The 25,765-nt window shown below is 52.2% G+C and overlaps 10 protein-coding genes across 10 annotated transcripts; 4 read left to right on the forward strand and 6 right to left on the reverse strand.

Annotated features, from left to right (window-relative positions):
• Window positions 1-1,418: 1,418 nt before the first annotated feature.
• CC77DRAFT_430591 (MFS general substrate transporter) lies at window positions 1,419-3,688 on the forward strand. Its single transcript, XM_018531647.1, has 5 exons — window positions 1,419-1,830; window positions 1,883-2,213; window positions 2,265-2,624; window positions 2,678-3,045; window positions 3,109-3,688. Exons 1-5 carry the CDS (start codon window positions 1,542-1,544, stop codon window positions 3,414-3,416), a joined length of 1,656 nt encoding a protein of 551 aa, XP_018381097.1. The 5' UTR covers window positions 1,419-1,541; the 3' UTR covers window positions 3,417-3,688.
• Window positions 3,400-4,200, reverse strand: CC77DRAFT_1043832 (hypothetical protein; the record flags this gene model as incomplete). The annotated part of the gene is made up of 1 exon (XM_018527333.1): window positions 3,400-4,200. One exon carries the CDS (start codon window positions 4,198-4,200, stop codon window positions 3,598-3,600), a length of 603 nt encoding a protein of 200 aa, XP_018381098.1. The 3' UTR covers window positions 3,400-3,597.
• Window positions 4,201-6,172: 1,972 nt separating this feature from the next.
• CC77DRAFT_431782 (carboxypeptidase S1) lies at window positions 6,173-8,733 on the reverse strand. The gene is made up of 3 exons (XM_018531651.1): window positions 8,529-8,733; window positions 7,160-8,477; window positions 6,173-7,098 (listed from the first exon to the last, which is right to left on the reverse strand). Exons 1-3 carry the CDS (start codon window positions 8,529-8,531, stop codon window positions 6,278-6,280), a joined length of 2,142 nt encoding a protein of 713 aa, XP_018381099.1. The 5' UTR covers window positions 8,532-8,733; the 3' UTR covers window positions 6,173-6,277.
• Window positions 8,734-9,184: 451 nt separating this feature from the next.
• CC77DRAFT_431788 (hypothetical protein) lies at window positions 9,185-10,646 on the reverse strand. Its single transcript, XM_018531652.1, has 2 exons — window positions 9,430-10,646; window positions 9,185-9,375 (listed from the first exon to the last, which is right to left on the reverse strand). The coding sequence occupies exons 1-2, from the start codon at window positions 10,334-10,336 to the stop codon at window positions 9,275-9,277; spliced, it is 1,008 nt and encodes a 335-aa protein (XP_018381100.1). The 5' UTR covers window positions 10,337-10,646; the 3' UTR covers window positions 9,185-9,274.
• Window positions 10,647-10,956: 310 nt separating this feature from the next.
• Window positions 10,957-12,138, reverse strand: CC77DRAFT_945801 (dehydrodolichyl diphosphate synthase; the record flags this gene model as incomplete). Its single annotated transcript, XM_018535044.1, has 3 exons — window positions 10,957-11,557; window positions 11,604-11,863; window positions 11,917-12,138. The coding sequence occupies 3 exons, from the start codon at window positions 12,136-12,138 to the stop codon at window positions 10,957-10,959; spliced, it is 1,083 nt and encodes a 360-aa protein (XP_018381101.1).
• Window positions 12,139-12,567: 429 nt separating this feature from the next.
• CC77DRAFT_945778 (hypothetical protein) lies at window positions 12,568-14,285 on the forward strand (the record flags this gene model as incomplete). The annotated part of the gene is made up of 2 exons (XM_018535043.1): window positions 12,568-12,708; window positions 12,882-14,285. 2 exons carry the CDS (start codon window positions 12,568-12,570, stop codon window positions 14,283-14,285), a joined length of 1,545 nt encoding a protein of 514 aa, XP_018381102.1.
• Window positions 14,286-14,421: 136 nt separating this feature from the next.
• Window positions 14,422-15,537, reverse strand: CC77DRAFT_431889 (DNA replication complex GINS protein PSF3). The gene is made up of 4 exons (XM_018531653.1): window positions 15,073-15,537; window positions 14,832-15,021; window positions 14,674-14,782; window positions 14,422-14,626 (listed from the first exon to the last, which is right to left on the reverse strand). Exons 1-4 carry the CDS (start codon window positions 15,243-15,245, stop codon window positions 14,559-14,561), a joined length of 540 nt encoding a protein of 179 aa, XP_018381103.1. The 5' UTR covers window positions 15,246-15,537; the 3' UTR covers window positions 14,422-14,558.
• A 650-nt stretch (window positions 15,538-16,187) lies between these two features.
• Window positions 16,188-22,192, forward strand: CC77DRAFT_1012841 (hypothetical protein; the record flags this gene model as incomplete). Its single annotated transcript, XM_018523797.1, has 3 exons — window positions 16,188-16,624; window positions 16,681-22,078; window positions 22,130-22,192. 3 exons carry the CDS (start codon window positions 16,188-16,190, stop codon window positions 22,190-22,192), a joined length of 5,898 nt encoding a protein of 1,965 aa, XP_018381104.1.
• A 393-nt stretch (window positions 22,193-22,585) lies between these two features.
• On the forward strand, window positions 22,586-24,176 carry CC77DRAFT_998581 (hypothetical protein; the record flags this gene model as incomplete). The annotated part of the gene is made up of 2 exons (XM_018536537.1): window positions 22,586-22,809; window positions 22,867-24,176. The coding sequence occupies 2 exons, from the start codon at window positions 22,586-22,588 to the stop codon at window positions 24,149-24,151; spliced, it is 1,509 nt and encodes a 502-aa protein (XP_018381105.1). The 3' UTR covers window positions 24,152-24,176.
• Window positions 24,177-24,306: 130 nt separating this feature from the next.
• CC77DRAFT_1024619 (L30e-like protein) lies at window positions 24,307-25,651 on the reverse strand. The gene is made up of 5 exons (XM_018525909.1): window positions 25,603-25,651; window positions 25,336-25,424; window positions 25,199-25,287; window positions 24,787-25,148; window positions 24,307-24,732 (listed from the first exon to the last, which is right to left on the reverse strand). Exons 2-5 carry the CDS (start codon window positions 25,414-25,416, stop codon window positions 24,470-24,472), a joined length of 795 nt encoding a protein of 264 aa, XP_018381106.1. The 5' UTR covers window positions 25,417-25,424; window positions 25,603-25,651; the 3' UTR covers window positions 24,307-24,469.
• Between the last annotated feature and the right edge of the window lie 114 nt (window positions 25,652-25,765).

Genomic DNA, 25,765 nt, shown 5'->3' on the forward strand with positions numbered 1-25,765 from the left:
CCACCATACCAACATGTGGGCATCTCATCCTCGTTCGCAGCTTACGATGGTCTTCAGTGGCAGTAGGAGCTTCCTCCCGCGTCTGCTATCTTTTTCCACCATTCAGCCTTCTGGTTTTCTATCTCTCTCTCCGAGACAACGCTAATTGACTGCCGTCGATTTATCCGCTATGCTAGGCGATCCTCACTGAGAAAAGAAGTCTCTATTAACAGCATATCGAGCATATCAGGCATACCAGCACGATTGCAGTGGCGCTTGGAGTTGACAGCAGAGAAACTCGTCACTCGATAGTCTACTAAAATCGTATGTATGTGCCCCAGTTCGAGGTTGGTTCACGGCTCTTCTTCGTGTTAGTTCTACTGAGGGTGTAAGCGCGATGGCTGTTCGAGCATAGTGGCGACCCACAAGTAAGCGGCTGTGGTGGCAGTTATCAATCTAGAAAACCGAGGCTAACCACGATCTGTGAAGCTATCGCATCTGCAGTCATCCATCTTTGAGTCGCCGACCGCGACGATGGCCATCTCAACATCAATTCTGCCAGTCTAAGCGCCATCCCATGGGGCCAGATTGGCGACGGGAGTGGAAAACGGATTCCGACATTCGCGGCGACGGCAGTCGTGTCAAAACTTGTGTTAGGAGTATGAGGGATAACACGAAGAAGGCTTGACTTTACTATCATGTTGATATGGCCTACTCTAAAGACCGAGGCTGCCTTCTTTCTTGTTTCATCGATTAACTAAGAGACAGTGAAAACATCAGGCTAAATTGTCGCAAAGATCCCAAGATAAGCGAGCGCCTTCGTAAGATTGACCGTGTCTCGCGAAAACAATCCATCATAGATACGTTCGCAAAGTATTCGCGTCGGGCCACTTTCATCGGTTACACCTCACCACGTCAGGGCGTACGAGAGGCGCAGCTTCCTTGCACAATTCGTTAACCCACAGGTCTTTGCATATTGGCCTCGCTAATTGGGTCTTGGACGGGCATTTAACCAGTCTCTCGGTACAAGACTACTGTTGACTTTTAGTTCTCCCGGTTCAACAAGCAACGCCCGGGCGGGAGGCGGGCGGCAATAGTGGCCCCAATCGCATAGCCCCGCCCCCACAACCATCCTTCGGGGCGTATCCTTCACCACCCACATGAATTCGGGCACACCGAGAACAGCCACACATATAGACATCTTACTCCGGCTCGTATATGGGGGCCAAGGAACATCTTTATTGCGGCGTCCTTGTGATACCATCGTCTGGGGACCGTCAGCTTACTATCGGTTCGCAACATCATGCGGCAGTTGAAAGGCTTGATTTGTGATACCGTCGGGCGGCCAGGACTTGAACGGTATCCTTCGCCGTGCGTTGTTAGATACATGCGTTCTGATAGCCAGTGATGCATGGCACGGTCTTATCGTAAGTGCATGGAGAATGAGGTGTTCACTTTCGCTAGGAGGCACAGTTGTTACACCCCTGATAGTCACCCTTTTATAATATATTGTCCCTTTGTGTTCGGCTTTTTTCACAGGTTTTTCAGATCAGAACACAAAGATGTCTTCTACTTCGAGAGACGATATCGTGATGGACACTTCAAGTGTCGAGAAGGCGTTTACAGACACCTCATCCCCCAATGAAGCCGAGACCGTGGCTACGGCTGATGAATCGAAGTATATCACAGGTATCAAGCTCTACCTGATCAATACTTGTCTTACGGTCTCTATTTTCCTTGTGACTCTCGAGTCTACAATCATCAGTACCGCTATTGTGGACATTACCGATGAATTAGGCGGCTACGAGAAGAGCTCATGGCTCTTCACAGCGTACATGTTGACGTACTGCAGTAAGTATTGCATTATAATATCGGATTAGTTGCTTGTCTAACCTCACTCAAGGTCTCCAGATGATCTGGGCGAAACTGTCGGACATCGCAGGACGCAAGTACACACTCATCGCTGCACTACTCATCTTCACCTTGTTCTCGGCACTCTGTGGGGCTAGCCAGACACTCATACAGCTTATCATGTTTAGATGGTGCCAGGGTATCGGAGGCTGTGGTGTATATGCCCTCACTCAACTCCTGTTCATGGAGATTGTTCCAAAGAGGAAGTTTCCACAGTACATGGCGGGTGTTAGTATGGTGCTTGCGCTCAGTTTGATCACAGGGCCGCTTCTTGGTGGTGGTATCACACTGCACGGAAGCTGGCGGTGGATCTTCCTTTTGAAGTATGTGTCTTTCCTGAAGGAACTCATAGAGCCTACTGACATTATGATCAGCGTTCCTGTAGGAGTTCTTACTGCCATTTCACTGTGCTTCACACTCCCGAGAACACTCTTCAACGAACCTGCTGCGCAGCAGAAACACCCCATTTTCTCAAAACACACTCTCCGTCGGCTCGACTTTCTAGGCGCGACGTTGATGCTGGGAACTCTTGTGTTGCTTGCTACAGGTCTGCAACAAGCATCGCTAGACTATGCCTGGTCTTCCAACAAAGTTCTTCCCCTACTCGTTGCTTCTGCACCTTTTGCGATCGCCTTCTTCACATGGCAATGGTACGCAACGCAGCATCGCACCAACCCAGAGCCTGTCTTCCCTTGGCGCTTCTGCCAAAGTCGCATACAGCTGGGCATGATCATGTATGTCTGCCAAATTCTACCATCTCCTCAAACCATTCTAACGTATACTCCAGAAATACCTATCTCTCCGGCACAGTCATGTTCGTATGCATCGCACAGATTCCCCAACGCTACATCACTGTGAACGGCCTTTCCCCTCTCGCAGCTGCCGTCCGCCTCCTCACATACGGCGCTTTCGTACCTTTTGGCAGTGGAGTTGCCGGCGCTTTGATGGGAAAACCCAGGATACCGCCATGCTGGATCATCCTCGCAGGCTCTCTAATGGAGGTTCTTGGTATCACATTGCTCGCATGGATTGACACTTCGTCGCACATTGATGCTAGTCAGTATGCATACCAGATCATTGCGGGTACTGGAACCGGTCTTGTCAACTCCGGACTTATCATGCTTGTGCCGTATGCGATGGAGAAGAGGGATTTGGGTAAGTCGCACATTATATCCTGACGCGCGTAACTTCAAGTGTCATGTTACTGACAATTACTAGCCGTTGGGTCAGCAGCTACGTCGCAGTTCCGCACCTTGGGCGGTCTGGTCGGTATCGCTATTGTGACATCTATTTCCACACCTTACATTCGTTCCCACCTGACCGATATCCTTCCCTTGGAACTCGCAGAAAGCTTGTTAGAAAGGACAGAGTTAGTGCAACATCTTTCACCCGAAACTCTGGAGCGGGTGAGGATGTTGTTTGGGGAGGCGTATAACCTGCAAGTCAAGGTGCTGATTGGATTTGCGGTGGCCAAGGTGCCGGTTACGGGTTTGATGTGGACAAACCTAAGAGTTGAGAGTAAGTGATTAGATGAAAATGATGATAGAGGAGCCTAGATTTCCTTGCGCCGATAGCTCGAAATGCAGGTCATATTCCAGAGTCCGATAGCAAAACGGGTTTGGACACTATAAGTAAGCGGCCGCCCGTCCATCAAAAACCTGCCATAATCTGCTATAAGTCCCACAAACTACAGCAACCCAATAAAGTCTAGTTTTGATCCTCGTCTTGTTCTTCTTCCTCGAAGTCACCATCCTCATCTTCTCCTAGCTCAATCTCCTTGTCGTCGTCAGCCTCGTCAAAATCTATCTCATCACCACTATCCAAGAAGTCCTCGTCAGAAAGCGAAAATTTATCGTAGTTTTCCTGCGTCTCCTCCGCCTTAATCTTCTCCATTTCGATCTCATGCGCCTGTCTCATTCGCGCACGCTCCTGTTCCTGACGGGCCATAAGTCGTGCAACAACCACCATGATCGCATCCTCACCAAAACTCGGACCCAGTGTACGGAGGATGCGGTTGATATCTCTCTGTGTGATAGGATCACCAGTGGCTTCGAAGAGTAGGCGTTTGCATGTTGGACAGGTATGACCGACGTCAAGCCAGGCGTCTAGACAGTCTTTGCCGACAATGTGGCCGCAGGCGGCGACGCGAATGGCGGCATGGCATTTTGGGTCGGGGATACCGTCTTTGGTGGGGTGAACGGCAAGAGGCTGGAGACATATGGAGCAGTCCTGCGAGGCATGTGTGTGCGACTGTCGAAATTGCTCAAGACCTAGGTTGTTGAAATCTTGCTTGTTTGCAAAGACTGTCATTGTAATTTTGGTAGAGTTGAATTATTCGTGACCGTAGTATAGTTTGTAAAGGGCTGAAATCAGTGGAAAGGCGAGTATTCAATATGTTATCTATAGTGAGAGTGAGGCGAGGGTCGTAGTGGGTCGCTCCTTCTCGAGGCAGCTCGACCAAGGTGAAGTAGTGCACGGTCATTCTACTGCTTGCTGTAATTGTTGGAGGAATCCAGATATCCTCAGTGGCTTCTGCTTGAGACTGTTCGTCACTACCGACATGGAAGTTGTAGACCTATTGCAGTGATCAGATCAACCAGTTTCGCCTCTCTACCATGGTTCGCGTTGACTCTCCGCAGATTGGTTGGTACTCGCAACCAAATCAGAACCGCTCGTTTGCCAAAACATGAGAACATGCGCTTCCGTCAACATGTTAATCGCATATTGCAAAGTACAAGGGAGCCTGTTTGTTCGTGACCGACTCTAGGTGAAATCGCAGTCATCTGATCTGTTTCTGTGTCAATATAGAACACAGTAGGAAGATGCCTGCGATATCTTAATAGGAGGATGTAGCCAGTATAACAAAATTCCTTCGTATGGGCATGATGTTTCATGCGCTAGCTGAGGCCCCAGCGTAATAATCTTGCAGCATGATCAACAGGCGTGATGCGTGCAATCATAGCGATACTCGCTACTGGTGAAGACAAAGTGAAGACAAGCAGCGTCGACGTTGTGCCGTTGGAAGTTTAGGGTTTGTCTAGAAGATAATGACCAGGCTAGGGTCTGCTAGTATGTTAGCCACATTCTGGATAGAGTCAAGGTAGCCGTATAGACGGCAGAACAATAGTAAGATAGATCGACTTCGAAACGGGTCAATGCATATGAAACAATAGTCCCTTTGCGCTCGAGCATGTATTTCCTGCTATTGTTCGTTTTCTCTAACCAATTTCACGCTCATTACCGTGCTGCCGTGTCTTGTCCTCCAGTATCAATAATTCGTCAGTCATCAGCAAATCTGCCCCCGGCTACTTGAAGCGCGTGATCCCATCACCAACAAGACACACCGTATTTCCGGCATGAATGCTACTTGGAATTTAGGCTTGCATCATAACCAGACCTCAGTGGACCACGTTGGTATTGCAGCTGTCGGTGCACGCTTGGAAGAAGGTAATCTTACAACAACGCGCGGCAACAGCACTCGTCGATCAACAGATCCGTCAGTCTGGACAGCAGCTTCCTGACCCCCTGGTATAGCTATAAACATAGACTTGATACGTGTGTAGAGTGACGGCTGCGGAGGCGCTAGCAATGTTTCTATGTTTGGCTTCGGAACAGGCGATGGCGGCACGCTTATCGGGATATGAAGTGGCGAGGAAGGGAGAGACGTAGTTGTATGTTGTACTAACGTAGGTACTGGGTCTCGAGAGGGTGTTGACTCAAGTAAAGGCGGTACTGGCTGTGCTGGGGTAGGCGAGGGCGTTTTTATCGGCGCTGTTGTGGTTGGCAAGGGCTCTGGTGGCGTAGGCGGCACGGACATCGCCAGTGCCAGAGGTGCGACAACATCTGGCTCAGGAGGAGGAGGCGTGGGCGCTGCAATGGTCTCTGTAGGCCATCTGCTTGGTGCACGTGTTAACAGCCCTGCATCCTGCAGTAAGGGGGTCGATCGCTGGACGGGTGAAACGAAAGGGTCCTCTTCCATATCTGGCATAGATACTGGCTGGCCTGACGCGATGGCTGTTCTATCTCTCAAATCGTCGCTGGGTCTTGGGCTTGCCTCTGGTATTGGATCCAGACGTGCTATTGGCCGACCAGAGTACGTTGGCGCTGGTCTGTCATCGATCATCTGCTTGACAACTATTGGGCCTCTTTCGCCGTCGTCCGGAAAGGGCCCTTTGTAGACCTCTCGGCGTCTGAAGCATCGGCAGCAACACAGCATGGAAAGTAGACCTCTATACCGCATCTTTCAGTAAATCAATCTCTGAGGAACAAGAACGTGTGTGACAGCCACAATGTGACGAATGGTTTGCGAAGTGTTGAAGGAAGAGAGTGGACTTCAATGAGCGTGCAAGTTGGTCTATATGACAAATATGAGAAGAGTGCAATGCACTCACAACAGCAGAGCGATAGCCGCAGCAAGACCTCCAATGAGACCATTCCTTACGTTGCGTCCACGGCTGTAAGCTTCATCTTCCGCCAACAACAGGTCCGCATGGATGTCGCGGCGCGAAAGGCGAAATGGAAGGTTCAGCCTAAGCGACGATGCTCCGGAGGTCTGCTTGACCGTCGGGGTGCTGGTAGCACTATACACACCTGTCAGAGCCGCAGAGGTTGTCGAAGTGGGCCGCGACTTGGGTACACCCTGCGACGCGCTAGTTGGTATGTCTTCCTCCGATGGATACCATATTCCGGCCTTCACTGTGCCATTTCCTGTAGTAATACCAGCATTTTCCTCCTCAGTGCAGCTGAGATATGCCTCCCGAATCCAACAAATCGGTGCGGGAGAGGTTCCCGCGTCGTTTTTGTGATCAGAAGTGCTAGGGCCTTCGGTACCAAAGCTGGACAGATCGACATTGCGACCCATACTGATGTCATCGCCTTGAATGACGCGAGTGAAGACAGTGAAGGCGGTCTCTGGCTGGTAATACGGTACTTGGTGGCCGGCATCATAAATCCGAGAGAACGAGAGGTTGCCATATTGACGGACTGCTCCGCCAATGTAGGAATCGTTCACAACAATGTCCGCATACCCAGCCTCCGGGAAAGCCGTCTTGTATTCTGGAACGAGACCAGCAATCTCAAGAGAGTAGTTTTGTCCTCCATACCAATTGCATATGACATCAGCGTCACCGTAGATGAGAGCGACTTTGATACCACGAGCAAGCAGATCCGCTAAAGCGGCGATTTGCCCTCCGCGGGCTGCATCTCCATCTAGGCAGGACATTAGTAAGATTGTTCCGCAGACAACCGGGAATAACATATAGTGACTTACTGTATTGGAAAACATTCGCAACGGTATAGCTAGTGGAGGTGAAGTTGACCGGTGCGCCAATGGATTGTAGGAAACCCTCTTCGTTCAAATACTCTGCGAGTGGAACAGCAGGCCCGACCGTTGGACCAGCTCGGAAGTCGTAGATACTCCTACCAGTGGTGTAGGCAACACTAGAAACCGCTGTGCAGTTATAGATGGCACTGTAGCATAGATCGTTAACGTCTTGGTCGGTACTAAGACCTTCGGGGTCGTTGAGGGCTGCTAACGCGCCGCACTGTGTCACCAGATCTTGGCAGCCCATGTCTACGTGGAGTTCCGACACCAAGTTTTGATAGGTAGTGAGGTCAATGCCTTCGATGCCATAGGTGTTGTTGTACATGAACTCCAGGCCAAAAAGTGCCGACCCGTAAACATCCATTGCGCCGTTGACGATGCCGAGTGACCCAAGCCGAATGTCGAGCGCTTCGGATGAAATCTCACCCTTTTCCCGACGATCATTCTGGCTCTCGTAATAGTCGGCGAAAAGTGGACCGTAAGTACCACCGTAGCTCTCGCTGAACAGGTTGACATGACAAGGCTCGATAGTATCGCTGTGGGGTCGAGCGCCAGGGTTGTACTGAGGGAACGCCGATAGGAACCCTTGGAGGAAGTGCCACGATGCTTGTGCGGCAACAGTAGTCAGGTTTTCTGTATTGGCTCGAATAGCAGAAGGGAAAGTGCCGTTCTTAAAGCGCCATTCGGGAACGTCAGCAGGAAGTGGGGAAGGTTCCATGAGCTCGTCCCGACCGGTATAATCAGGTATACTAAAGTCCACCGAAGCGTTGCGGAGCTCATCGTATGAGAAGCCGACTTGGGTAGGTTGGTCGATGAAGATTACGTTGGAACTGCGATCCCATCCCCAAACCCTGGTCTGCGTGGTGTAGCTGCCGTCTGGACCTTCTACAATCTCACAAGGTCCCATCTCTCCGAAAAGCCCGAACATGCTTGAACCGCCAGGTCCTCCATTCAACCAGATCGTCAATGGTGCAGTTTCGGGGTTCTCACGTGCCTCGAAGAACCAGAAGAAGGTATTGATTGAGTAATCCTGCTGGAACGGCTCAAGCGTAAACGGAGGAAGATTGACATATCCAGTATACTGCTTCTGCGCCTCGAAAGCCGTTGCACACGAATGGGCGTCGGGCGTTTTATAGGATATGGTGATGCTAGGGTCGACGGGCGATTTGATGACGGTATCATAGGTTACAGGTAACGGATATTGCTGGGCGACTGACAATCCAGCGTGGAGAGCAGACATGAGAACGATGGCGGGTGATTGGATCTAATACCCGTCAGTGATTGGCCAGCGTGCGCAGGCGGTTAGTGTGCTTACCATGTTGACGAGAACCTGGGTAGCGGAAAGCTATCGCATGGGAATGAGGATAAGAGACCTATGAGGTGCCGCAGCGACCAAATTATTACAACCAAGCAATGCGCGGTTCTGCGTCTCTGATCCCGCAAGTCGAAGAAGTGAAGAGAAGTCGCCGACGACAGATAATTGGTGTGCCATGACGAACGTATTTGTACCGCAACTTCCCTTCACCTCCCAAGAGCGACGGAGCGCGACTTTGCTAATTAGGAAAGCTCCTCGCTCACTGCAAGGCAGCGGCGAGGCAAGTGGTGTGCGGCTGTGTGACGGTACCTGTTTAAATTGACGCGCCTCGAGCGCTAGTGGGTGTTTGCATCATTCCACGTACGCTCTCGCGATCCTACGAGATGATTTGGACTACCCATTTCGGGGTCATAATAGACATAGTCTTTCGACCACAATAATGCAACTATATCCTTCCAATACCACAAAGTTCATCCTGATGTATCCCAAACACACTTCTTCAGTGTCTTCGCAGCGCGCCGTGTAGAGGCAATTCGACCGACTTGTAAGGACCACGCCACATCGCATCCCGGGAATCCGTGTACGGCATGAAACTGGTCGCACCCCAGTGTCGGGTACAGATAGGCTAAATGCTTACAAGGATCTACAAAGCCACCATGGGGCCGCTAATTTTACCACCCTCAGGTGTGAGTTGGCGTGGTTGACATCCAAGGCGCGTAGACAGGCTGCGTTGTGAATCGATGTAGTCAGCTGTGTAAGGCAGCGTTTGCGAGTTGCATCCTCCTCCCGTGGCCCCCATATATCCAACCAACTGCATCGGCCATGTCATTGTGGTACGGTATCCATCCTGCGTTGTGTAAGCTAGCTGTAGTCGCATTACTCGCTTCGGAATACTGCTCACCTTCAGGAGCAAAGCCGCCTGCTTCTTTTCCTTTCAACTCTTCCCAGGTCCTCTTTCCGGCAAGCCCAAGCTGTACAGCTCTCGACCTCTTGCCTCTCTTTGCGATAATCCTCACCTCGCCCTTCATGTCCTGCTCCGGTCCCGCGATGCGCCAATTCTCGTTGACTTCGTGGCCTGGCTTTGCTGCCCATGGCTGCATTATGCGCCCGTCTTCTGTCTTCTCGTCCCCAGTCGCCGTGTGCTGCGCATAAGGAACGATATACATCTTGACCTCTGCGCCATACTTCTCTCCATCGCGTTCTTTGATAAGCGCATCCCAGTTCTCGGGTTGCGCCAACCGTTTGCGCCGATGGTCGTAGCCCGAGGCAATGAAATCGGTACATGGTGTGATGTACGTCAGTTCCTTCCAAGCGTCGCTGTTCAGAAGAGTCTCGATGTCGAAGTAAGTTGTGACATCTCGCCAAGCATCACCCAGACCGAAACCATGCCAGCAATCCTCTACAACCAACGTATCCAGACAAAGACCAGGGAGCAGTGTAAAGGCATTCGCTGCATAGTATGTAGGGTAGTATTGCGAGCTCCCTGAGGAGTACAACGGGAAAGGATACGCACGAACTCGAACGTGGCGGAGTCGCGTCACTACGCTCTGATCAACGGAGAGGAGTGTTTCGAGTAGATTCTCTGTGCCGCGGAAATCTAGAGTGCAGTTGAGTGGAAGATGGCGATGCGCCTCGGCGAAGACCTGGCGACAGCTGAGCAGGAGCGCTATGCGATTAGAAGGCTCTGCGTCGTCGCTAGGGGCACCGGCATGTTTAAAGCCATGTCGGATGGTGTAACTGCTGAAGAGGAAGCCGTATATGAGTTCGCGCAACTCAATGGGTATCGTCAGAAGGTTTGGGGCGTTCATGGTGTTGTCGCTACTGCTGTTGCACCAGCAATTGGCACTGGTTACTAGAGGCGAGGGTGCCTTGCTTATAAGGAAATCAAGGATTTTCCAAACAAGTTGCTGATAAGAAGTAGTCTATCTCAGAAGTCGGTAGCCGGGCCCAAACAAGTGGTACCTGTGCGTAAGCTGTGTCACTGGGCGATAAGCACGATCAGGTTACATGCTCTGGATCTGACGACAGCTGCCATGGCCGCCCGGTGCTGCGGAACGCGCGGATTATAAGTCATGTTCAGCTCACATCCCGGCTGGAGCTCCCTAGCAGCGGTTGTTATTCCGGGGGTGAGATGACGTTTGAAGCTCTTCGGTGCGCTAAGAACGAGCTAGTGCATGTCCGCGGTGTCGCATGTTCGGTCGCAAACCACAAACGGTCAAGACATGGGCGGGCCATTAGCTGCGCATATGCACACGTGCCACGATAGTGCGAGATCGACATGTATTACAAGATATGGTTTGCTGTGGAAAGAATAGTGGTTGACGAATAGAATGCTTTGTCTTGGGTATCTTTGATGCTCGCTCAAGTTCAGATCTGCCTCGTTGTATGGCTTGCGAGGGCTTTGCGCCATATGCTGCACTGGATGCGCTCAGTCTGACTTGGGTCGCCCACGAGTCCGCTGCTGCTCCTCCTGCAGCTTCTTCTGCTGCCACTGCCATTCTACAAGCACAGGCAAAAACTGCCACAGATCGAACTCGGGCCACAGACACTTGAGAAACACGATAGAAGTGTTCTCGTGTGCTTGCCAGAGCATGAAGTCGCTCAGCCGCTCAACACCAGAGGTACGAACGAGCAGGTCGAGGGGCGGGGCGTCAGCCGTCATCATGTTGTCGTTCAAAGTTTGAGCACTAATTGACTCTGGATCCAGGAATGTCGGCCCATTATGCAAGTCATCCTTCTCAGGCGAGTTGATGGCGGTCGAAGTTGACGAGGAACGCCCATCGTCAGCCGCAGTCGCTTCCTTGGACGAGGGCGACGCCGGCCGCGAATCAGACTGTTCCGCTACACCTTCCGTATCCTCCTCCAGCATTTGCTTGCGAATAGTCTGGGTTATGTGCGATTCGGAAAAGGTTCGCTTAGAGGGGGTAGGCAGGTTGTGTATCGGCGTGCTGTACGTCTCGACAGTCTTCATGACCGCGGTTGTGATTTCGTGCCGTGACGTGTAGGGGAAACAGACGTTGAGCACAGCTCTGGTCATGGTCAGCAATACTCTTCATGGATCGAAAGTTAACGCACTTCTTATTGTGTGCTGTCATGGCAACAGCCTTGTCCACAGCCACCAGTACGTCTGGGCTGATGAGCTCGCGCTGCCCCAGCACTCGGACGGATGCACCATAGCGATCCAGCAGAGCTCCGTGCTCAGCCAGTTGTTGCAGCTTCACCTTTGCCATGGACATGAGCGCATCAACTTCATGCTTCGAGCGCTTGAAGTTCTCTATGCTGAATGCATAGATGGTGACAACCTTGACGCCAGTTTTGTAGCAGACTTCGAGGATCTGGTAGCGATGTTAGCATAATATTGCGACACCTGAATGCCAGTCACCCATACCCTTGCTAACGACTCAAACCCGAGATTGTGTCCTTCGACTGTCTCAATATGGTGGTTTCGCGCAAATCGCCTGTTACCGTCCATGACAAACGCAACATGTTGCGGAATGGGGCCTTGCTTCAGCGACCCAATAAGAAGCTCTCGTAGCTGCCTGACTGTCCATGCGACGGGCGGCGACGTCGCAAACCACTTGTGTATACGGGAATCGTGGAGGGAGCCCATGGTGAATATTGTTGAGGTGCTTGGCTTGGGTCTGTAGGGTAGGAGCTTCGAAATATCGAGAGGAGTGCAACGTGCTTTTCTACGTTAACGAGGGGAGCGATTCGATGCAATTGTGGAACAACAGTCAGGGTATCATGGTGTATAAGAATCGATGCCAGTGGTAAGATGCTACGTAACGTATTCAAGGCGCAGCGAGCCCTGACGCGACTCCCAAGCAATGGAGCATCGGGTGGCTCCTGCAGCGGTGAGTGGCTGGTGAGGTGTGACTAAGCGTGGCGCGGACTAACCGTCGCTTCCGAAGCTATAGTCTTTGCCGAGCTTCCGTTCTTCTTTCTTCTTTCCCGACTGCGAGCCTCACTTGCCGCGTCATCATTGCTGCGCTCTTCTGCCCTGCAGTAGCATTACACGCATCACTTTACTAACCTTGCCATGGCTGAAGAGGCTCAGAACACTGTGACAGAGCTCGCTGAGCAGCTCGTTGAAGGCTTTGCCGCGCTTAGTGGAGAATACCAGGTTTTATTCGACCAGCAAAAACAGCTGGAAAGCAAGCTCTCGTGGGCAAAGCAACAGGTACGTGGCGACTTTTCGCAAACCTCCCTATCCTATGATGATACATTTTAGCTCTAGACCTGCAGCTGCACAGCGGCATTGACAGACAACCTTTTATTATCATGTACTGAACCGGACAACGCCTTACATCTCAGCACACAATTACCTCTATGGACACAGCTGACGATAAACAGTATCTTGATCTTTTGAAACGCTTCACTCCCAACACGTTGTCGCAAGACCACCTTACTTTCCTGCAAGACCTTGAGCGCGTTGGAGACGAACAACCTCGGATACATTTGAATTTGGTGGAGCAGTTGGCAAATAGCGATGATGTAGAGCGCAAGAGCCGAGCACTGGTCATCCAGAAGGCCGAGGAGGCTGCTGTCAAGCTGCATGCGTCTGAGAATAATAGCAGTGTAAAAATATGGAGTGGTCCGTCCGCAGACAAACCCGCCCCGTTACCTGAGATACAGACCAATAGAGCCACGTCACCAATAGAGAAAGACTTCACTGTTGCTGGAACACCTAGTAAACTCGCCTGTCCCTTCGCATCCGGTAGTGGCAGAGGCAGCCCGCTTGCCACTCCACGTAGCTCGACGTCCCGATTAAGCGTACGCGGTCGAAGATCAAAACGTCCCTCGTTCACCGACCCTATCCGTGCTGAAATATGCAGCAACAATCCTGCGTCGGTCACCGCGTCAGTAGCGGCGTCAGGCTCTGCTGCCGTGTGCCCCATCCGATTCCTCGACCAACATAACCCTGAGGAGGTGGCTAAATACTTTGAGAAACACAAGCATGAGCTGCCGAGAAGCCATGAGGTCTGCATCACGCGCTTCCAGAGTAACCAAGAGAGCATAGAGCAGCTTGATCGCAAGTATGGCAATCTGGTCAACATGATCCAGGGCTTAGGGCAGAAGCACCAAGTGTGGCTTCCTGAAGATCCTGATGATGCTATCGAAGAAGAGCCGGAGGCAGAGCTTCACCTAGAGACCAACGCAAAGGCTGATACCAAGGTGCAAAACTGGGCTTCAGCTGTTTCGGCAAGTCTCAACGATGGCACTCCACCACCTGAGGAAGAGTCAGAGGAGCATGCATTGGATGAGACAAGGACCGCACACTTTGATCGGGACCGGCCGCTAAAAGAAGTCAGGGTTGGCGAATCACCAAGTCGGCCATGGGGCATCTCGATACCTGCAAAGTACACCAACGCTGAGAGTTCATCCTCGGTGGGCTCTGTACCAACAGCATCGCCACAACTGCCACTCGACACTGGTCGTCCGATTGGCGAGACACCTCAAAAGACTGGCAAATGCCCTATCGATCACCGTGCGATGATGGGACAAACACCGCATCAGCCTGAAGTATCACACTTTGGTTTACCGCCACAGTCGCAGCCTCGGGCTCCAACAACACATGTACCACCTACAGAACGTCCGCCACAACCCCCCGCCCCAGAACCGCAACAGCCCAGAGAGCCCGAAGGTCCGAAGTTGGTACCGCAGATGGTGTTCAATGGGCCTGTCTTTTTGGGCTACCCGCCCGAGCAGTTGGCTATACTATTGCAAAACAGTAATCTCGGTGCGGCAATGCGGTAAACATGGAACACCGTACAAATCTTCAATTCGCTGGCTAGTTGCTTTGAGGTATTGTATCGTACTCGAAGGTAGGCTCGAACAGCTGCTTGCCTCACAACTACGCGTCACAATCGTCCTTTGATGTTGTTGTGCTTCTTCTCATGCGCTTTTGTCAACCATCATTACGTCGTGCAGTCATCGATTCTGATTTTCCAAAGGTCCTGCGAGTCGATGCTTCCACCTCTCCTGCCCAGCCATCTGGCAGCTCTTATTTGTGCAATCCTGCGACTATCTTCATTTCTTCTTCAGATCTGCCATCCACGTCCGTACGCCCTTTGCGCTATCGTGTGCTGCACGAAACACTTGACGGTCGTTAGCAGTCGTATGGCGAAACTAGCCCAGCACTTACATTGCCGCTCGTTCTCATCCAGGCCTCGCATGAAGTCGGCGCCTTCGCCTAATGCACCTCGTGGATTATGGGCTTGATCGGCTATGAGAGCCGCCCTGGCCTTGAATGTCTATGCGGGTTAGCATGACGCCGTTGCATTAATCTAGAGCAGAACTTACATCGCTTAGCACTTCGATCATCTCTTCCTCCTCAAACAGTTCCAGGATTCGTGCGCCAAGATTGTAGAAGTGTGGGGCGAGAGCTCGTAAATCGACGGTTCTTGGGTCAGCTTTGAGGGCATTCAGAACGCGCGGAGATAGGGCGGATGGAGGGTCGATGGTTACAAGAGAAGATGTATTCAGACTTTGACTGTAGATATTGTAAACATGGAATGTGCATATTATGAACATGGTTATTTACCTCAATGCAAGCATCTCGCCCAGCCATAGTGGAAGCTCGACTTTTGAACCCTGCTTCATGTCGCCGCTCATGTTACCCTCGAGATAGCCGAGGCCAGGAACGGTAAGCTCGAAAGTACATGGTACCTTTTGAGCGTCGGTAAGGATTGCGTCTACGTCGTAGTAGGAACCCATCCTTCGCTGGAGGAGTTCAGTTAGTCAAAAACAGCATACAGATGTGAAAACATTTAATTCTTTCAGCCGACATGCTGTGTTGCAGGATCAAAGGACACAAGAGGCGATCCCTGTACGAGGCAACAGACGTGTCGCGTGTCGTGCAACCAGCCTTGCATCGGGACGAATATGCAAGGAGATGAAAGCGTGGGTAGAGGAATGGAGGACGAATGTAGCCCTGCAACTAGGGACAGGGCAGAAAAGAGGCAAAATAAGCAGGTCAGAAGATGATGGAAACGTGTAGCTTACTGCGTAGTCGCCTTCTGTGTATTGCGCGTCTTCGAGTGCCTGGCGGAAGTCCGACGGTATAATAGCGCGTTTCGTCCGAATGTGATGAATCACCTCGCACCTTGCCCTCCCAGCAGCGCGTACGGGTCTCTGGAGCTTAATTAGGCGAATTATCCGTTCCGTGCAAGTTGGACTGCGACTGCGATACTCGACCCCACGATCCACGATCTTGAGGTTGCTGCCGCCGCTCATTCGCCTAAGGCTGCAGGGTTAGAGCTCCCAGCTAGATGTCATCAGGACGAGGCGCCGGATACCCACATGAACCACGCTCTCCGACAACCATTGCACCCGACTACATCTCCACCTGCATTCACGCCCAACAACTGGAAGCTTTATACACTGCGCATTTGTAGAGTAAGTAGCGCGCACACGAGTCCACTCCTACCCACGTGCGGTGATTACTCTATAGTGCACAGCCTGTAGCTGCCACTGTTCACTCAACCACATGCTGACTGTTTGTCTCGCAGTCCACCCGCATTGTCTGCCCGCGACTGTGAATTGGTAGCTGTACATTAATGACTGCGCATTTACAACTATCCTCCCCCACTGCGCCCTAGGCACACGCCTCACAACCCCCACCCACTACGTCAACCACCACCACCAACAACCACCACCATGGCGGTCAGCGAACGAATATCACAGCTCATGAGCGCCCTCGACACTGGTTCCGGCCCCGATACCTCTCGTGCCACCTCACCGGGTAGTGACTGGCGGCAGCCGAACGGCGGCGTCAATGGTGAAGATGAGAGGCGCCGTCCGCGAACATTTCCCTACTTCGAATACCTCCCATACCAGACAGAAGACCAGAGCGATCGCGAAGAGAGCCTGAACACATGTCTGAAGCACCTCTACATTGCCGTCTCAGCTGGAGACTTTGCGCCGGGCGCTGTACACTGGACACGCGAGATTCGAGGCTGGCTGTCGCTCAAGTTCGATCTTCCCCGGAGCACGCGTGTGAAGCTGGTGAAGCTCTACTACGAGCTGGCGTTGGCTCCGGGGCTGGATTACCTCGTGGCGGAGCGATTTGCGAGCATGTTCATGGTCTTGACCAAGTAAGTGGCACCAGCATTAGACTTTGGATGACAGGTGGGGACTGACACATGGACAGGCGTAAACATTACCTGCGACCCGGCAAAGACCTCATACTCGACTGGCGACCGTTGTATAGAGAGCTGAAGATGTTCGTCCTGCCTTCAGAATCCGGAGGCTCACACCCGCCCAACGTGAAGCGCAACATCCGTACCTTGACCAAGATGTGCACCTTTGCGCAGTCGTACTTTGACCCCAAGGAGATACCGGCCATAATGGAAGAGCTTCTGCCCTTCTTCAGCACGTCCTTCAGCGAGAACGCGTTCGTGGTTGTGGGCCTGCTGAACTTGCTTTTCCCAACCCATCCCGCGCCCGAGGACATGAAGCAACTGCTGCCTCAAGAATACCTCCCGACCTTCTTCCATCTATGGTCGCTCGTCAACCGGTCGCGACTCTTCGACGCACACTACATCGATACACTGTCGAGATTATCTAGAGACAACCTGAGTGCGGCGCATGTGCCCTTCTCACAGTATGGAGTATTTACCGGCGAGCAATCGTCTCAAATCTTCACGGCCATCCTGCGGCTGCTAGAAATTCCAGTTGGGCAGGCGACGTCGCCGTATAGCAGTACGGTCGATCTTGGTGCAGGCCTAGCTGTGATGCTTGACCGTGACCCACGGAAGCATCCATCGACTCACCACATCGCCCGCATCATTGCCATGTCGCTATCTCCCGCTTGCGCAGAGCAACCTGACTCCATTCTTACCAAGCTTGAAGGGCTGATCCAGGCTGTGGAGACTTTCTTCCATCCATCCAATTCGGGTAGTTGGACTAGACCTCTGGCACAGTTCGTATACTACCTGGCCGATATCTTTGTGCTGCGGTGGAATCGAGAGCACAGTGGTGAGATGGACGTGCCGGAGGAGAGGAAGCTGAACGATGCAGTCAAGAGGCGCTTCGTACTCTGCTTACGGGAAGTCACATTCATGGGCATCTTCTCCAAGAGCGACAAAGCCGTGCAATACGCCTTGTCTACTCTACAGAGCTTGGCACACCTTGAGCCCAACTTGATTCTCCCAGGGGCATTACAGCGCATCTACCCCGCAATGCAAGGACTCGTTGAGGTGCATCGCACCATTTCGTCTATACGGGCGTTGCACATGCTCTCCAAGGTTATGGCCAAGACAAAGGGCTTCCGGTGCCACGTTACCTCTGTGCTCGGGCTTGCGCTCCCTGGCATTGATGCCAACGACCTAGAAAAGACGGTACATACTTTGCAGTACGTCCAGGGTGTGTGCTACCTTATCCCATTCCAGGATCTCACAAAGGCCAAGAAGGCATCGGGTGACGAGGCCTCTCGAGACGGAGCGACCTCACCTATGGACGACGCTGGTGGTAACACGGGGCTTGCTTTGGAGTGGATCACCTCACAAGTCGAACGATTAGAGAGCGCCAACGGAAACATTGAGATCAATTACGACGAGGAGCTTAGTGACGAGGATGAGGCGATGATCCTGCGGTCGTCAACGACTGGGCTCAACGAATTCCTAATTACGTTCCTTGGTCGCGTCTTTACGCTTTTGGAGAATTTGCCAGATGCATCTAGGGTCCGAAGCGGTTCCCCTGAAGAGTATGTGGTCAACCAACTACCTGCTGCTTTTACGCCACTGCTTGCTGCCCTCTCTCCTGAGCTCTACGACATTGCGCTCGACAAGATTGCGAACTTCATCACGAACCATGTTGTTCACCAAGCCAAAGACGCAATTGCATTCATCTGTAACAGCCTTGTCAAGATCAACCCTGAGAAAGCTCTGAAGCGTCTGTTGCCCCATCTCTTGGCAGGTATCCGGACTGAAATCGATGAGATTGGCGCGGGATCGACGCGAACAACAGGCGCCGAGGTGCTCCCACGCGATCGTGCGCTTGTCTGGAACCTCTGCATTCTTAGCATGTGTGTTGTCCATGTTGGTGACGCAGTTCTTGAATGGAAGGACGAGCTCTTTGAAATTGCAGAATACATGCAGCAGAAGTGCCGCGGTACGCCCACTGTACATGTTTCCAACTTCATTCATCACTTGTTACTTAACCTTACATGCACCTACACCATCGATTACTCCATCTACGAGGAAAACGAACTTGAACAGGGCTTGTCAACAGAGTCGTGGGGTAGGCAGGTTGATATTAAGAAGCTGAACATCAAGTGGCACAAACCGAGCTCCGAGGAGATTGACTTCGCTGTCAAGCTTTTCGAGACTCACGCCAACAACTCCATGAAGGCACTCAAAGCCCTTACGCAACCAGACTCACCGATTAAACGCGAAGGCACCGGCAAAGATTGGTCTGATGAAGTCTCTCGTAACCTTGTTCTCTTACGTCTGATCATTTCCGGTATCTCAGTCTTATTTGATGTCCGACATGACCAAGTCACCGATGGCGCCGAGTCGGATGACGACTCTGATGCAGATGCAATGGATACAGAAGGCATCGACGACGACGCTGGCCTTGGAGAAGCCGAAGATGAAGAGGTCAAGCCTACGTTCCAGTACGAAGCTGGCTACCCGCTGCGCCGTGGCGATGACAACTACAATCTCATCCACGACCTTCGCGGACAGGTTGGCCATATGCTGCACAACGTGCATCAATTCTTGATTGAGAAGCAGCCCGATGACGTGCCCTGCTTCAATTCTCTGTACAATGCTTACAGGTCGTGGTTCATCGATGTTGGCATTGAGCGGTCTGCTCATGTGCTTGACAGAATATCCCGATTGTTGGAGAATGACGAGCGACCTTTCAGGTTCAGCGGACTGCGAAAGCAGTATCCACGACCTTTACTGGTTCGACGCGCAAACGTCTATCATCTTCAGCGACTACGCCACAACGCTAATCCGCGACCCAAGACAGATCTCGACATGATCTTGCTGCTTGATCTCGCTGAATCTAGTATCTCAGTCTACACAGAGATCCGACGCACGGCGCAGACAGCCAACGAATCAGCCGTTAAGTGCGTGCTGGGCGCTAGGCCCCTTGTCATCCCACCTCTACTAGATGCCTTTGTCAAGGCTGTGGCCGAAAGCGACTACCCTCGTATCAAGGGTGCCATGTTTACACTTCTCTTTGGCAGCCTAGCGAAGACTATCAGCCGCGACTGGCGCTTCACACCCAAGCTCATCAAAGCTTTCATTGAGGTCACCGGTGCCGATAAGCCTTCAGTGCAGAAGCTTGCGACCAACGCCACGTTCCAGATTATGGACATGGGTAAAGCAATGGAGCGCATGGTTATCCTGCCGAAGGAGGTTGTAGAGGCCATCGCATACGCCATCGACTCTAGCGAGGGCGACAGTGTACACACCAAGGTCACCAAGCGTCGGGACTACATCAAGAAGAAGCGCGCTCGCATCGAGGGCAAGAAGTCTGAGCTGTCCAAGGAGCTTGTACATATCGCCAATACTGAGCACTGGAAGAAGGTCAGTAGGACCGCCGCCATCATTGTCAACTTGGGAATGCGCTACGACAGCATTGCTTCCGACGAGATGATCGACCTCGTCGCGAAGGGATCCATCGATCAACATCCCAGCCTCAGAGGCCTCTATGCTGGTGCGCTTATCGGCTTGTACTCGGTCATTCAGACCCGTGCGATCACGGGACACGACTACGAGAAGTACTTGCTCAGCGAAGAAGAGCTCCCAGATAAGATCTCGGTGCCGACTAGGCCAGAGGATCCAAATTGGACTGAGGAGTACCTTGCATCATTTGCGCAGCCAGAAGCCAAGTACTATGTCGACTTTGATTATCCTGGCTGGCTTGTATGGAACAAGAGTATGACCGCATTCAAGCCCAACGCACCGCAGCTATCATACGATGAGGTCGAATCTGGCGTCCGTCAGAAGATCGCGAAGCACCTGACTCGATCTTGGTTCTCCAACTACTTCGCCTTCATGAAGCAAGAGCCACGCGATAACAGCGCTGATAGGTTCCGTATGTCAAGCGCGATGGTTTTGACTCACTCCTTTGACCTCGTCTTCTGCGGCCTAACAGAGGCGACGTTCGAAGACATCAAGGACCTCACTCAATCCGTATACGCTGACGGCAGCGACAAGCATCAGCACCGCGCCACCGCCGAGATTATGGCCGCACTACTATCATGCGCACCAGATCTCAAGGCAGATCAGCGTGAAGCGGTGTGGGAGTACGTTTTCCCCATTGTGCGTGGAATCTTCCAGGACGGTCTGACGCCAGAAAACTCTGGGTACTGGACCACTTTCCTTCATGTTGTGTTGCAATCGAAGGATCCACGCCGAGGATGGCCGTTGGTCGACTGGCTAGCGAGCTTCCGCCTTGATATGGAGTCCAACGCCGCCTTCAAAGAGAGCTCCAAGGTACATCTGCTTACGCAATGTATTTGTGACGCGGGTTGGCACTTCCGTCTCGAGAAGCCGATCTTGGAGGATTTCATGAAGCACCTCGACCATCCATACAAGGGTGTGCGAGAGGCCATGGGCCAGACCATCGCGAGCATCTTCAGGACGCGTTACCACGAATCATACAAGGATGTCGACACGCTTATCAAGGCTCAGAAAGACGCTTCTTCGATTGGTGTCCGCCCGTATCAACCTACAGATGAGTTCTCCAAGACCATCACTGAAGTCTTCGATCGCCTCGAGGTTTGGCGCCAGGAGCGTCCTGCAGGCCAGCAGACACCTTCGTCATACACGTCAGGTGGTAAGACGGTTCTACTCTGGCTTGACTCTACGCTATCATCGTACGAGTGTACGTCGCTTGTCAAGTTCTTCCCCGACGTTTTCATGGAGCAGCTGCTACACATGATGGACATCAAGGAAGACCCCGAACTCCAGTCGCTAGCGTATCACGTCTTCCGCCATCTACCGAATATCCCACATCGCCAAGGTGAGGATGCAGACTTCATCGCTGCTCTCATTCGCATTGGACGCAATGCAACAAGTTGGCATCAGCGTCTTAGGATCTTGATCAACATTCAGGTCATCTACTTCCGCCGACTCTTCCTCATGAGCGAGGAGCAGCAGCAGAGCATGTTCGACTGCGTCTCTGCCATGCTCTCAGATACTCAGCTCGAGGTACGCATGGGTGCTGCCACCACTCTATCGGGCATGATTCGTTGCTCGCCCATAGCATTCCGCGACCGCCAAGTCTCCACGCTCAAGGAGAAGTTCACCAAGCAACTCAACAAGAATCCATTGCCAAAGAAGCGCAATCCAGGAACGCCGACAACAGAGCAAGGCAAGCTTGTCCTGACGCGCCACGCAGCTGTGCTAGGTCTCGGTGCGCTTATTCAAGCCTTCCCATATCAGAGCCCTCCGCCAGCTTGGTTGCCTGATGTACTGGCTACCCTGGCTAGGAAGGCTGCAGCCGACCCAGGCATGGTTGGCAAGAGTGTCAAGACTGTTCTCGCAGACTTCAAGAAGACCCGCCAGGATACTTGGCACGTTGATGTCAAGGTAAGTTTTCATCCTCAACCGAACTACGATCCGTACTAACTGTGACCTCAGGCTTTTGAACAAGAGCAACTGGAGGACCTTGAGGGTGTGTTATGGAAGAGCTACTTTGCATAGATGACGGCTAGGCAGATTGCCATCCAAAATTGGACGCTATTAACGACGCTCGGTGATACCATAAACAGCATGCATGTATTATAAGATAGATCGGACAGGTTATGACAACGAGCGATATGAAGAGGCTCTGCATCCATGGCGTCTAGCGGAATTAGCATCTTCTAGATAGTCTTGCTTACTCAACGAACTTTGTTTCTTAACGTGCTTACTCAGTCGCGACCCGAACTTCGCCCCTGATGTTTAAAGCTGCACTGCCCCTCCCCCACTTGGGAAGCTTAAGCGTACCTGCGCTGACATCACATCTCGACGACTCTACCAACAGCGAATATACTGCTGCACTACACGGATAAATTACACTCTTTTCCCAGCAATCTCTATATTAACCGCTCTACAATGCCATTGACCGTGCTTTCCGATTCGGACGTGCGTACCCTTTTACTGCAACTCACGAAGCAAGACATTCTCGATCTGCAGCAGAATCTTGCGGATGCGCTGCACCACTACTCTACCAGTACCGAAGAAGACGATAACAATGGGTGTTGTGAAAGTTTCCAGTCTGCAGGGACAAGCCTAAAGAGCAAAGATGGTGGATTAATGACTGTCACGCCGGCAAGCAGGTATGTCGCTTCTAGCAGCTATGAACGCAGAATGATTGTATTGACTGACCCTTGCAGCAACGATGGTCTTGGTGTCAGGATAACAACGCGACTGGAGTCGAGTTCTTCAGATACGGCCTCTGTTACTTCGTCGATGGACTCCCTCGCACTCTCCCATTCGTCAACACCAGCAAGCAAGAGTTCGGCAACCACCGCATCGAGATCAACCTCTCTTTCTGCATTCCAGACTTCTCCATCAAATGCCAGTCTAACTCTCTTTGACCGTTCTGGTAACCCTCGGGCTTTGTTGAACTCGTCAGAGATGACAGCTTTCCGCACCGCCCTCGCAAGCACAATGCTCTTTAAGAAGCGAGCAAACGTGCATGATGTGGTAGTGTTTGGAGCAGGAAAGCAAGCCTACTGGCACATACGGCTCGCGCTCCTTCTCCGAGGCGACGACGTCCACCACCTCAATATCATAAACCGAGACTTCGAGCGCGTGCACCAGCTACTGGAGAGACTATATAACCCACATGAAGCGCCGCCATCGAACTTCAATCCAGATCCATCCTACGTTCCAACATATCGGAAGGCAGCAGGAGAAGGGGCGAACGAAGGACAACAAGACCTACATCAATATCTACCTCGCCCCAAGATACAGATACTCACCCCAGGACACGGCGAGTATCCACGTCTCCTCCATGCCACTCTACGGTCCTCAAGCTGCATTTTCCTATGCACACAATCTCCAACACCTCTGTTCCCCGCAGCCATCCTCACAAATCCCGAAGGCAGAAAGAAAGGTCGCTACATAGCAGCCATTGGTTCCCTCTCCCCTCACAGCACAGAACTCCACTCAGATATAATCAAACAAAACGTAGCACCTGAGCACGGCCACCGACATTTCCACAAACATGCGCAACAAGGAGGCGCGATAGTGGTGGACAGCGTGGACAGATGCCTAAAGGAAGCTGGAGAGATTGTGCAAGCAGGTTTGGGTCCGGAACAAGTCGTCGAGATAGGCGAGCTGGTCATGTTGAAGCGGGATGCGGAGAGGAGAAGGAGAGAATGTATGGCTGGCAAGGGTATAGAGGCTGAGGGGCTGGATGTGGGTGGTGTGGAATTGGGTGAATGCGAGATGAACAAAAACGAAAAGAAGAAGGCGAGCAAAGGCGGTAGTAAAGAGAAGGAGAAGCATCGTGAGAGCGAGGACAAGGCGCACAAGAGTCTGATTGAGTGGTTGGTCAAGGGTAATGTGATATACAAGAGCGTTGGACTGGGCCTCACGGATGTTGTAGTGGGTGGAGATCTTGTCCGAATAGCGGATGAGCGCAATATCGGCACGAGGATCGAGAACTTTTAGAAAGGGTCGTCGCATCCATCACTGGAGTTGGTACCAGGCCTCGAATACCTGGACTCATGCGAATGCATCTAGAGGCGGTGCCGAGAGAATCGACCATATTCTACAAAAACGAAAGATGTATCATAAGAATTCGAGCATCACAAGCAAACAAAATATGCGAATGGCGTGCGTTATCGTGATTGATTCCAGTCAATGCAGTCGTTTGCCGACCGCTTTTAACCCTCCTAAACTCCGTTGGTATTGTGAACCGACTATATGCAGAGGTAAGAGACACGCCGTAAAGTCATCATGAAATATTCAAAGCACCTCAGGACCTGCTTAGATCTTGATAGCGCTCTCAACAGCCTTCCTGCGCTTCTCCATGCGGGCGTTGGCCTTGGCACCCATGATACCACCTCCCCAGTGACGGGCAGCGTCCTTGTGGTGTGACTCGAGGTAGCCGTCGTTGACAGCGGTGACGAGCTTCTGGAGCTCGTTCTTGTCCTCGGAGCGGACCTCGGTGAGGGCGAGAACAGCGGCGGTCTTCTGGTGGACGACCGTACCGAGACGGGCCTTGCCCTTGACAATGACGTAAGGGACACCTAATGAATGTCAGTTGATGTGCCATATGAAGTTTGCGCATTCCTAGCACTTACCCATCTTCCTGCAGAGAGCAGGGAGGTAGACAACGAGCTCGATGGGGTCGACGTCGTTGGCGATCAGGACGAGGGAAGCCTTCTTGTTCTCGATGAGGCCAACAACGTGGTTGAGACCGTACTTGGCGACGTAGGGCTTCTTGCTGACATCCTCCTTCTTCTTGCCCTCAGAGACGGCGGTAGCCTCCTTGGTGAGACGCTCCTTCTTCTCGGCCTTGGTCTCGGGACGGTACTTGTTGAGGATCTTGAAAGCCTGGGTGGCAAGGTTACGGTCGGCAACGTGCTGGAACTGGGCAATCGCCGGTGGGACCTTCAAGCGCATGTTGAGGATCTTCTTCTGGCGCTGAAGGCGGACGTAAGCGCTACGCGTTGTCAGTATCTGCAGAGTACGGTTGGGTTGGGGGTTGCTTACGGCCATCGGACCATGCGGCCGACGTTGCGCTGGGGCTGGATGTCCTGACCGATGCCATAGTTGCGAGGACGCTTCTCGATGAGAGGGTTCTGTTGCTTGTTAGCGCTTGCATGCAAAATCGTGTAGAATGGGCAGACCTTTTGCTTCTTGGCGGCAGAGGCCTTAGAGGTGGCCTGGGGGAAAGCCGCAGGCTTCTTTCCGGATCCTTTGGGAGGCATTGTCGAGGCTGTCATAGAGAACAGAAACCATTAGCGAATGTTCATTCACTATAGGTCTGAATCTCGTAAGAGCGAGAGGGCTTTTCAGCCGCTCTGCACTCTAGCCATCATTTGTATGCAACATGCTCGTAAAGAGACATGCGATTGATATGCTACCGAGCATTCATGGCGAAGATATGCGCTTACCTGGTGTGTTGGCGGCGGTCGACGAAGGGTGAGATTGGCGACGATGGACTTGACGAAACGTTCGAAAGCGGGCGCAAAAGTTGTCGCGACCGAAATCCAGATAGGCGAGTGCGTGCGGGTGTGGAACAAGGTTTCGCCGGCGCTAGTGCTGGCCCAATCGGAG

Source organism: Alternaria alternata (assembly GCF_001642055.1).
Source record: "Alternaria alternata strain SRC1lrK2f unplaced genomic scaffold CC77scaffold_24, whole genome shotgun sequence".
NCBI classification, from domain to species: Eukaryota; Fungi; Ascomycota; class Dothideomycetes; order Pleosporales; family Pleosporaceae; genus Alternaria; species Alternaria alternata.

Excerpts from the sequence above, each read along its gene's own strand:
- CC77DRAFT_430591 (XM_018531647.1), top strand. The coding sequence starts at position 1,542 with ATGTCTTCTACTTCGAGAGACGATATCGTGATGGACACTTCAAGTGTC. Across the intron at positions 2,625-2,677 it reads ATACAGCTGGGCATGATCAT|AAATACCTATCTCTCCGGCA; the intron begins GTATGTCTGCCA and ends CGTATACTCCAG. Across the intron at positions 3,046-3,108 it reads GATGGAGAAGAGGGATTTGG|CCGTTGGGTCAGCAGCTACG; the intron begins GTAAGTCGCACA and ends GACAATTACTAG.
- CC77DRAFT_431782 (XM_018531651.1), bottom strand. Across the intron at positions 7,099-7,159 it reads TGCGAATGTTTTCCAATACA|ATGGAGATGCAGCCCGCGGA; the intron begins GTAAGTCACTAT and ends TGTCCTGCCTAG.
- CC77DRAFT_431788 (XM_018531652.1), bottom strand. The coding sequence starts at position 10,336 with ATGAACGCCCCAAACCTTCTGACGATACCCATTGAGTTGCGCGAACTC. Across the intron at positions 9,376-9,429 it reads AGGCGGCTTTGCTCCTGAAG|GATGGATACCGTACCACAAT; the intron begins GTGAGCAGTATT and ends TACACAACGCAG.
- CC77DRAFT_431889 (XM_018531653.1), bottom strand. The coding sequence starts at position 15,245 with ATGGGTTCCTACTACGACGTAGACGCAATCCTTACCGACGCTCAAAAG. Across the intron at positions 15,022-15,072 it reads GGCGAGATGCTTGCATTGAG|TCAAAGTCTGAATACATCTT; the intron begins GTAAATAACCAT and ends CAATATCTACAG. Across the intron at positions 14,783-14,831 it reads TGATCGAAGTGCTAAGCGAT|ACATTCAAGGCCAGGGCGGC; the intron begins GTAAGTTCTGCT and ends TAACCCGCATAG.
- CC77DRAFT_1024619 (XM_018525909.1), bottom strand. The coding sequence starts at position 25,416 with ATGCCTCCCAAAGGATCCGGAAAGAAGCCTGCGGCTTTCCCCCAGGCC. Across the intron at positions 25,288-25,335 it reads CTGCCGCCAAGAAGCAAAAG|AACCCTCTCATCGAGAAGCG; the intron begins GTCTGCCCATTC and ends AACAAGCAACAG. Across the intron at positions 25,149-25,198 it reads GGCCGCATGGTCCGATGGCC|CGCTTACGTCCGCCTTCAGC; the intron begins GTAAGCAACCCC and ends GACAACGCGTAG.